Source organism: Belonocnema kinseyi, chromosome 10, assembly GCF_010883055.1.
Source record: "Belonocnema kinseyi isolate 2016_QV_RU_SX_M_011 chromosome 10, B_treatae_v1, whole genome shotgun sequence".
Classification (NCBI taxonomy): Eukaryota; Metazoa; Arthropoda; class Insecta; order Hymenoptera; family Cynipidae; genus Belonocnema; species Belonocnema kinseyi.
This window is the reverse complement of record NC_046666.1, coordinates 56,447,420-56,458,837: the sequence shown is the minus strand read 5'-3', so window position 1 is coordinate 56,458,837 and position 11,418 is coordinate 56,447,420. Positions and strand designations below refer to the sequence as shown.

The following is an 11,418-nucleotide window of genomic DNA, read 5'->3' as shown; positions in this document are numbered from 1 at the left end:
CATCCCTTAAAAGTGTTTAATGGCCGATAAAAAAAAATACGTGTCTCTTATTTTTCGATGTATTACAACATATTGCAGTTTCATCAAAATCGGTGAGGGACATCTGGGATAGTTTCCTTGTAAGTTTGAAATCGTAGATAAAACCGAACTAAAACATTCCAGCAGTGTTTAAAAAAATTATTTAAACAATTTTATGTGTCAACTTGAATTACTTATTACCTCACTCTGATTGAAAAGTCGATACAAATTAGAAGATTTATGAAGAAACTGTAACTTTTCAACATTATTCTAAGAAAATATTGTCTAAATAATAATACTTTGCCTAAAAAATTCTTGTTGTTAATTTCATTTAATTATTGGCTAGCTATAATTGAAAAGTTGAAAGCAAGTTAAAAATTAGGAATAACCGGTGACTTTCTAAGGGTATTTTGAGATAAAAATTTTGAAAGCAATAATCAATTCTTTAAGAGAAAAGAATTCCAATCTATTTTTAAACAGCCAATTGTACAGCTGAAGATAGAAAAGAATCGTTCGCAATATGCGAATATTCCTTTACATTCATCAACATTATATTTGTGTTAATTTTTTCCATAAAAAATCTTGTATTATAAATACTAAAAAGCCATTTAAAACAAATCAGCAATATTCTTGAAAGTGTTAGCTTTTTTAAATATCCACTTCACTCAAACGATAATTGTTATCTTAAATTATGTAAAGACCTAAAATAGAAATAAGTTAAACACACAATTTGTATTCGCGTAATTAGCTAAATATTGAAAATTATAAACTATTATTAGAGTGTCATTTCCATTTATCTCTCATTTAGCAAGAACTTATTATTTATTTTGTATTATTTCACCTTCTTTTGCGTTTGTAAAAGAATATCACGTATGAAATATAATGATAAGCTTAAAAATGTTAAAATTAACCAAAAGTTGAAATTAGTCAAATTAATAAACAAATTTTTGTATCTGACCAATATACATCAAATAAATAACATCAACGTTATTTAATTTTCTTTAAAGACAAAAAATTAAATGATTACATTTTGATGTAAAAGAAAATTGTAATAATATTTTGATATTGCAAGGTCTTTAAAATTTCTAGAAATACCTTCAAATATTTAAAGTTCTATGAAATTCTTTGAGATCTTGGAAAATGCATTCTAAGCGCTCTTGAGTGGCCTATAAAATCCTTTACACTTCCCTAAACCTTTAAAAATATTATAAAATCCCATGAAATTTGTTCAGACTCTTTAATAATAATTTGCAAGACTTGGAAATCTCAGAAGTAATCTGAAATTGCTTTGAATTTCTTTAAACATCTTAGTTTAATCTGCCAAAATAAAAAAAAAAAGTTGAATGATTTCGCGGGAAAAAGTAATTTCCCTAATTTTCCATATACTTTATTTTCATAGATCATCTTTTTGAAACAAGCTAAAGCCTTAAAAATTATTTTTTTAAAACCTTAAGTAATACTTTGTGAAATCTGAAAATCTCTTTAAATATTTGAAATTCTTCAACTTCCCTCAATTTGGGAGATGGGCAATTTAAAAGTATTCATTCAATTATAACAATTTGCAATTTAAAATTCTTTTATTTTCAGCATTTTAAATTAAAAAATCAATAAATTCAAATGCCTATGCTTTGAAATGCTTTCATTTGACATGTTTTTTTTTTAATCTTTAGTTTAATTGAGAAGATTTTGAATGGGATGTTCTTTAATTTTGAGATTTTTAATTGCAAACTCTTTAATTGTAAAAAGGATGATTTTTAAAGGTCAAAAGTAAAGAAGTTTTCATCTTAAATCTTCCGAATTAAAAAATTTCTAAATTAATTGTTTAGGTTCACGGAATTACAGCTTTTTAATTTTGTAGAGTTACAAAAAAATAGTGAATTTCGAAAATACAGTATAAAAAATTGTTTATTTTCCGAATTCTGAAGGTATATGATTTTAAATTTGTGTTAAGAAATTAATTTTAAAGACTTAGAATTCAAAATTCGTAAATCCTAACTATTGGGAGAATTTAAAATTCATCAATCTTTAGCATTTGCAGTTTAAGATGCGTCAATGTCAAAGATTTTACATTTAAACCTCTACGATTTTGGATAGAATGAAATTAAAAATGCTTAAATTTAAAAAATGTAGAGTTGGAGATCATTCAATTGTATAATATATTATTTTATGTTATTTTCTAGTTAAATTTTGTAGTGAAAATTTACAAAAAATTACCAAAAAATGTATCACCTAATTAATGTATGGCCGCTAATAAGCACAACATAAATAGGTTTACATATATATTTTCACTAAGCAATCAATAGTTCCTTACTGTCGAATTATTAATTCGAATAATACAATTACTAATTTTCAACTATAATCTTCGGTGGCTGATTTTTCCAATTGATCTATTAGAATTTTACTAGTATTTAGTGACATATTGCTAATTTAGATTAAGCAAGATTCAAAAGTATTTTAAATAGTTTCATACAATATCTGTTTCTTGTCTTTTAACTAAAAATGAATCTTGTATTTTGTAATTAGAGAAAGAAAAGGTTTTACCTTTCAGCACGGAAAAGTATTTAAATGTATTATACACCCATACTGATATTTGCTCTTAGTTAATTGTATTCACAGGTGGACTCTATTTGTTCTTCTTTGTCAAACAGCATATTTATCTTTATTTTTGCAGAACATTGGATCAAACTTCTCATTTAAGAATAAAATTTCAAATCTATCTACCACAAGCAGTAAGATCAAAGTGTTATTCCATTTTTTTCAAGGGGTGAAGCCTGATAATTTTTTGCGCCGACCCTTCATATACAAGTAAACGAATCTTACGAATCTGTTAGGTGCTTTTCAGAAAACTTTAGAAAATTTCTTTTATCTATTAAAAAAAAAAATGAGGATCGAAACGAAAACTATGTTTTTAACCCTTATGTTTGTACTGTGTTATATTGGTAAGTGCTATACAAATAAGTGTAAGCTATTATTGCATCATTTCAATAATATTACGAAATATTACAATTTTTTCACCAGAAAAAATGTCTTTCTAATTCTACAATTAAACCATATTAATTTCCATAGATATATGTCAGAAAAAGAATCCCCAAAACCGAAAATTTATTCTAATAAGGAGAATTTCATCCAATGTTTTTTCAAATCAAAAAAAAAATATTTTTTTGGATTAAAAAAATATACATTTTCAGAGGCCGCTGAAATCTATTTTAAAGTGAAATCACTAGATTACTTTGCACTTCTAAATCTTTTAACTTTAGATTGTGAGGCATGCTAATAGAAGCCTCATCAGAAATAAGACTGGATCAAATAAAATATGTTTCACTGTAATAATTTTTTACCTTATGAGCACTCCTGATTTTGTAATAGATTGACGATTAAAGAGCCAAAATAAACAAACAACATTAAATATTTTTTCAAAGAATGTTCATTACCTAAGTATTTAATACATTTCACCGTGTTTTAACTTAATAAGAAGCAACAAGAGACCTTTTTAAATCAACCGCATGATGAATATACAGGTTTTTATGAAGAATAGCGAAAATCTTGCAAACTTGATTCACGGAGCTGAAAATGAAAAGGAGGATCAGTCTGTCACGCTAACACTGTTCATCAGAAAATTTGAACGAATAGAAACTGCGTAATACTCAAGGATTGCAATTCGTTTTATTTATTTGTTTTCTTTTTGCAGAATTAAGCAAACAGACATCGAGGGAGAAATCAGAATCTCCTCCTCATTCAAGAAGTACCTCTCCAGGTGTACCCGTAGGAACAAGTTATCAAACAGCCCTACCTTCTCCAGTTTTACGAGCAGCAACATCTCGACCAAATGCACTACTGCCTTCAGTTTCACCAGCAGGAATACATCGATTAACAGCACTACCCCCTCCGATTTTACATACCGCATCAAATCGACCACTAGCATTGCCTCCTCCAGTTTTACCAGCCACACAAAATCAATCAAGATCACTAACTCCTTCCGTTTTGCCAGCAGAAATACATCGACGAAGAGCACTTCCTCCTATAGTTTTACCAGCGGAAATACATCGATCGACAGTCCTACCTCCTCCAATTTTACCTTCGGCACCAAATCGAATAATAAAACTGCCTAATCCAGTTTTACCAATCGCACTAAATCAACCAAGAGCTCTACCTCCTCTACTTTTACCAGCAGCAGAACATCGATCAACAGCAAAACCCCCTCCAATTTTATCGACAGTACAAAATCGATCAAGAGCATTACCTCCTCCAGTTTTACCAGCAGCACAAAATCGACCAAGAGCATCATCTTTTTCACTCTTGCCAGCAGCTAGATCTCGACCAAGAGCACAATTTCCTCCAGTTTTACCAGCAGCACAACATCGGCCAATAGCACTACATTCTCCAGTTTTACCTACATCACAAAATCGATCAAGAGGACTGCCTCCTCCAGTTTTACTAGCAGCACAAAATCGACCAAGAGCACCACCTTCTTTGGTTATACCAGCAGTACTACATCGACCAACAGCACTACCTCATCCAGTTTTACCTGCAGCACAAAATCGAGCAACAGCACCGCCTTCTCAAGTTTTACCTGCACCATCAGATCATCCAGTTTTACCTGCAACAACAGATCATCTATTTGAACCAAGAGCACCTTCTTTTTCAGTTTTACCTACACCAACAAATCAGGCAGTTGAACCAAGACAACCATCACTTCCAGTTTTACCTCTACCGACACATCATCCAGTTCAAACAAGAGCACTAACTTCTCAAGTTTTACCTGCGCCAACAGATAATTTAGTTCTACCAAGAACGCCATCTCCTCCACTTCTACCAGCTCCATCTGATGTTCCCTATCAGGCACAACCACGTCCACCTTCACCAAAGGGTTAAGAATAAGGATACAATTTTAAATATATATCTACTCAGAATAAATATTTGTTTCTCATTCTTTCAGGAAGAATATGTACCTTGTAGTAAACTTTTGTTCAATAAAGTTGAAACATATATATATTTTTTTTTTATTCTACTATATTATCTAAACATTTATTTCGTTTCATGATAAAGTTAACAGGCTTTCCACTTCTAAATTACAGTTAAATCTGTTGTTTTTTTCATTTTAAACTGGCCAAAATTTCTTTATTTTTTTAGTATTTTCAATTGTTGAAATTATCAAGCAGTTTCTAAAGTCAAACGGTTTAATTTTACAAAGTTTCAAAATATTTGATTAAAATTTATATAGCTAAGCTATTTTTAATTTTTAATTGGCCGCCCATCTTATATTTTTTCAAAATATTTAATTTTTTAAATGATCAAGTATTATTATTATTATAGAAAATGTGCAGTACCATTCAAGTCCCACAGCACTAAGGTTATATAATGTAAACTACTATAATGTACCATTGAATCTAATCCTCTCTGATGAGGCTGGTTTCCGCTCTACAGGCGTTTATTGCCGTATAGGTGGTGTCTAAAAAATTATCTGGTTCACAGAAATAATTTCAAGAAGGCTTCACTCTGAGGCTCGGCAACACATCACAGTCACAGAGGATGTAATATTCTGTTTTCTTTTGGAAGCCGCATTTTCGGCATCGAGGCTTGCTGTCGATTTTCACGTTAGTCAGGTGGTTCCTTAAGCAGCAGTGGCCCATGATCATTTCAAGCACTATTTTGACCTGCTATAATCTTATATTTATCAGTTTTTTATACTTTTCTAAACATAATTCTTAAATAAACTTTCAGAGTGTATTACACATCTAACCATCTTCTAATACCACACGGGATCCTTCAGGAGCCACTATTCAATGACACGCTGAGACAAAGCATACGAAGCTTCGCATTTTGGTTGACACCGTCAGTTGGCACGTAGGCGTTTTCTTTAAAGTCCTCTAAAATTTCGCAGTACAAGGTACATATTGAATGTCCCGACAATGCTACCTTCCTGAACTTTTTTTTGCCAATTGTATTTCGTTATTTTACCTTGCTACACTGACTTTGTACCGATCTCAGTTGCCTGTTTTCTTGCTGCTATTCAATAGTTTCCTACTTTCTTTTTTCAAGGCCCAAAGTGTATATTTCTACCAAGGAGCACCCTTATCTGGCTTTCTAATACGAAGAGTACAATTATCCTCATCAGATTTATACATGTCTGTATTTACTACATCAATAACAAACTCTAGCTCATCAGTTGGTCTCATCCTCGTAGGAATAATTTCCAATAACTTTCCAAGACATCAGTCAATCGCTCTTGGGTTTCTATACATAATCAAGATGAAAATCGTCAGCATTCAGTAAAAAACATATATGCCTGGAATCCGATAGGGATTTTTTAGACGATACGTGGAAATTCCTTAATGTTTTGTTAGTGGATATAGAGCAGAAGATCAGGTCAATAACCCTATGACATCTATTTTTCACAAAAGATGTTGTATATCCGAAATACTATGTATGATGCACATTCGTATCACATCCAAAGATTAGTGATCATCCTTTCGAAGTTTAGCACAACACCAAACGTCCCCATTTCTCTGATGGCAGCGGGTGTCGAGAATCTAATAGCAGTTAATCTCTAGCAGACGTTTAAGCCATAAACTAGCTATTTTCTGTATTGCTGCTTTACAATACCAATTTTCTTAAATCAGATCAGAAGCCTTATGTTTCATTGCAATAGGTGTGCCTAATGTGGCTGAAGCTTATATACGGTGTTGCAGATTGATCTTAATGAATTTCAAATCTGGGGATCTTAAGCTGTTCAATTAAGAACCAGCGTTATCCAACGATTTTTTCGAGGGATGCTGCTCTCCTATTATCCTCGTGCGATCTTTCTATTTAAAAAGTATTTTTACCTGGATCCTTCTCTATCCCAGATACAGTTTAACGTCAAAATTTTCGATAATTTGGTCCCCTAAAGGTTCCCCACTGAAAACCAGTTAAATTACCCTGGCTTCTAACATAGCATCCATGATGCTCAAACCTTAACTTCTTAAACTTTAATGCCTACAAAGCTTTGAGCAATTCAATCTTTGAGTATACTTAATTACGTAAAAAATACGCACGATGAACATGCATGCAAATACTTGGATCTAAAAGATGAGTTTTTAGCAAAGATTCATTCAAGCATTCTTAATGCAAAAAATAAATATCTACGCGCGATATAAGACTGACATGCGCCCTAGGCGCACTCAAACTTTTGAGCGAAGCGGGCCGGGGCCGTACGTGTACATGCAATGAGAATGTGCCTGCACGGCGGACAGATTTTATGTAGAAGAAGACTTTAGGGTAGTTAAATTTTCACTTGAAAAGGTTACTGAAATTTTCTCTTAAAATGCGGGATAAGGAATAACCATTTTCTGGCTCCCGCTATTTATACTTAAATTTCAGAAGTGCGAAGACACAGCTTTTAGACAGATCATTTATGGGATAAATGCTTAATTAGGATAATGAATGTACCTGACATAGGTAATGTCAGAAAAAAATCCTTCAAAATTAGAAAATTTTTTCAATATCATAAAAACCATAATGGCGTTGGTTTTTCCTCATTGAGAAAATTGCATCTGTAAGAACTGAAAGGACATTTGAAACAAAGTAAAAATATTCTCGAATAGAATTCTTTTTTTTGAATATGGGAATCAAGCAAACAATATTTGTTATCTAAAATCTCTTAAAGGAAAAGATACCAAAAAAGTTTAACGCATAAATATTATTCACGGCATTGGAGAATATATCAGGAGAAATTAAAATCCAAAGACGTACACGCGCGAATCGACTGCTTATATTTACTGCTGTACGAATAACATCTGTATTCAAATTGGACGTAATATAATTTTGAAATGTGAAAGCGGATAAAATAATAAGATATTCTGAATGGTCTCTTGTTGAATATCCAAGATATGAAAATCGGTCTTCAATAGTAATTGCGAATCACGAATAATCACCTAATGACAAAAAACATAATTTGTAAATAATAATCGTCATCTCGGAGTTTTGGAAAACAAGCGACTTCGTACTAAAACGTAAAAATTTTGAAAGTCCATGATAAAACTTTTTGCAATATTAAAACATGAGAATTTAAAATAATTAAATGTTTATAATAATTTAACATATTATTCTATCTAACAGATATAAATAAGTTAATAAAATGTACATTTTGAAATATGAAATTTAAAAAAGCTATCAACAAACGTATAATCAATTGATATAAAAAAATGTATGTTTCAGAATTTATTCGAGATATTGATTCTCAAGATGCAGATCTGTTCTCCTTGTTAAGGGCAGCTCGAATTAAAACCTCAAAATGTTATTAAATTTTTAATGATAATTTACCGATACTCGTAAAAATTAGACAGTTTTTTAAATATGCACACATAAATAAAAAAATTAAAATAAAAGACTATTAGAATTAATAAATATAGTTATTATTCTACATTTCATTTTATAAATATCTCTTAAAATGCGATTAAGGAATAGCATACATTTGCAAAAGTTTAAGAATGTTTATAAAATTATATTTATAAGGTTTGTCTTGAATAATTTCAATAAATAATAAATAAAATAATAAGAAAATATTAAATAAATTCTTTATTCTAGCAACTCTAATTATCACAAGAATTTATTATTTTTTTCTAAGGACACGGTTCAAAGTTTTGAGAAGCGGGAACTTTTCTCCACAATCGTCATAGCTATCATCTGCATTTATAGTCCACACTACGGCTCGACGAAGTTTCATTTTCATAGAATATTCAGCTTTTATCTTAATGGATCTGAAAAAAAAGAATAAAATAGATATTATTATAATTATTAAATTATAAAATTGAAAACATGTATTTAATGACTCACTCAGCATCATCATAGACAATTATTGAATTTTCAGCGTAGATCTATGGCACTCGCTGTTCTTTGTCGTAAACATGCTTCCAATGTGGATCTTTGGCCCACGAACAAATTTTGTTATAATCGAAAGTACCATCACTTTCTTGATCATGACGTATTGGCGAACCTCTAGAAAAATGTTTTGGGTTAGCCAAGGTACAGTATGTTCCGTGAAAAGCTGTTCCTAGTGTTAACTTTGATGGTGGAGCACCTTGCGAAATCCAGTATTTTACAACAGAGTCCTGAGGAAAGAATTGATTTAAGAATCATCAAATGAATTTGGAGAGTTTATTGAAATTTAAAGAATGAACTCTAAATATTTAAACAATTTTTGCAATATATAAGACAAGCGCAAAAGAAAATGAGGAAGCTCGTAATTTTCACATCAACTTTTGTAATCAAGGAATTGCATATTGGGATGAAGTTTAGGCATTTAACATTGAAAATTTGTTTGAAATTATTTAATTATACAATTTTAGATGAAGAACTTTAAAACCAATTAAAAGTTTTTTTAACTGTGAAAAAGTGGAAGTCTCTAATAATCGCTAAAAACATAAAATGTTTTGACAAAAGAATTTTTATGAAGTAGAGTTAAAAACTGAACTAATCGGAGTTAAAACAATTAATTTTTGATTTAATTTGAAAACGGATAATTAAAACTTTACCTTCATGGTTATAATTTTTTACAATGTAATTGTCAATTTTTTAAGCATTTTTCACTAAAAACTGTACTTACAATATTTATCTTGCTTTCATTTGCGTTTTCTTTTGATGAAGGATACGTTAGACTAGGTTGACCAAGATGGGCATCAGTGTATTTGTGAAAATCGATGGTCCTTAAATTGATGAAGTACACATATGCGGATATTCCTTTAATATCATATAATATCTTAGCAGCGGCTTCATTTGGATCAACCGTTGCAGATAAAATGAAACCTTCTTTATCGAATTTTTCTCTGAGCGCCTTCAATAATGAAACTAATTCTCCCTTATCTGAAGGACGTTCACGTCGTTGAGATAGATCTGTGATTTTTAGCTCTATACCATTGAATCCGCATTTTTTCAAGCAGTCGACAACATTATCAACAATTTTTTTTCGCAGGGTCGGCTGTGTTTTTCAGCAAATTTTTGTTTTTGTTAACATTTTTCTAAAAGTTATTCATAAAAAAATGTTGTTTAAATTGTTCTTTCGGGATCCATTTTTAACCATTTTTAAGTTTTGTGTCAAATAAAGCAAGGACTAACGCATTGACGCATAGTCTTGTTTTTTATGTTATGTACTGAGATGAAAATATTGTTGAGTAAGTGGGTTATTGCAGTTACGTTGTACTAACGAACAGGTGATCGTAAGAACATAATTTATTTAATTACATCAAATTCAATTCTAAATGTAAATGAATAGTGCACTTGAGTCATGTTAGACTATTTTTTGATTAGTTTTACTTAGTAAAAATTAAATTATGATATAAAGTGCTCAAGCCTTGGATGTCTGTACGTAAATTAACTGAATTTTTGTGACGTATTATGTGAATCATTCAAAGACTTCAGCTTTTAGTTTTATTTATTTCTACGGACAAAAAACGGGATAATTGTAATTAAAAGTGTAAAAGATAGTGGCGGCATGTTTTCCTAAGGCTGTTTTAGTAAAAAAGTTGTTCACATCTCTTTTATGCTCTTTTATTCTAACTGTAAGTTTCCTTTGAGTTTGACCTATGTGGTTCAATGATAAATGAGGTGCGTTTTATGGATTTTTTCTGTAGGATCTTTTTTGGAGTAAAACAAATTCTAAAGTTTGTTATCAATTTTAAAAACTATTGATTGTTCTCAATCTTTAAAAACGTGCTTAATTTTTTTGGAGAAGATATCAGTGTATGGGAAGACCATCACTTTTCTCAGAACGTCATCACTTCCATTCTCATGTTTATTGTTAGTATTATTATTAATATCGAAGATATTACACAGTTCAAGACTTGTTTTATAGGCTGTGAGTTTTTCTGGATATCTATTTAGTATTACATTTTTTGTACCAAAGCTAAGTTTTCATCGTGGAACCTTTGATCGGCTAGTATTATGGTTCTGTCTACTAAAGATTAAATTAAGCCTATTTTTACAGAGATCGCAGGATGTTATCGCTTCTACGAAGGCTTCTTTTGACAAACATGTGTGTTCTTGGATTTGTGTTTAATGTTTTTTTATACATTCTATTACTTTTTTCCTAGAAATGTTAGTGAACATCGATTCAGGGTTCAAAGAAATGAAAGTGAAATTATCTGGAATAGTGATGTTTTTAATTTTTTCAATAAAGTCCCAAACATTTTTTTTAATGCGTTAGTTTGGCCTAAAATAGGTTGAATTGCACTTTCTCAGAGCCATGCTATTTTTACATATGGTGTATCGATGCCAGAGGTAATTGGTCTAAGAGGAATTGCTTCCTTATGGATTTTAGGTGGGCCATATACCAGGTGTATACATATGAAACCGGTATTGCCATTTAGCGGCCAGTAGGCACACTTGTAGGCACTGTCGGAACTTACCATTTGTGCTAATTGGCGT

At 30.9% G+C, this 11,418-nt stretch overlaps 1 protein-coding gene across 1 annotated transcript in view; it reads right to left on the bottom strand.

The window, feature by feature from the left end:
• LOC117181131 (chitinase-like protein 4) overlaps positions 1 to 11,418 on the bottom strand; it is a 60,943-nt gene that overhangs the window by 6,897 nt on the left and 42,628 nt on the right. The window contains exons 7-10 of the mRNA XM_033373699.1: positions 8,627 to 8,756; positions 4,674 to 4,873; positions 4,184 to 4,506; positions 3,990 to 4,093 (exon numbers count right to left, since the gene is read on the bottom strand). Of these exons, the coding sequence (XP_033229590.1) occupies positions 3,990 to 4,093; positions 4,184 to 4,506; positions 4,674 to 4,873; positions 8,627 to 8,756 (757 nt within the window). The remainder of the gene's footprint in view (positions 1 to 3,989; positions 4,094 to 4,183; positions 4,507 to 4,673; positions 4,874 to 8,626; positions 8,757 to 11,418) is intronic.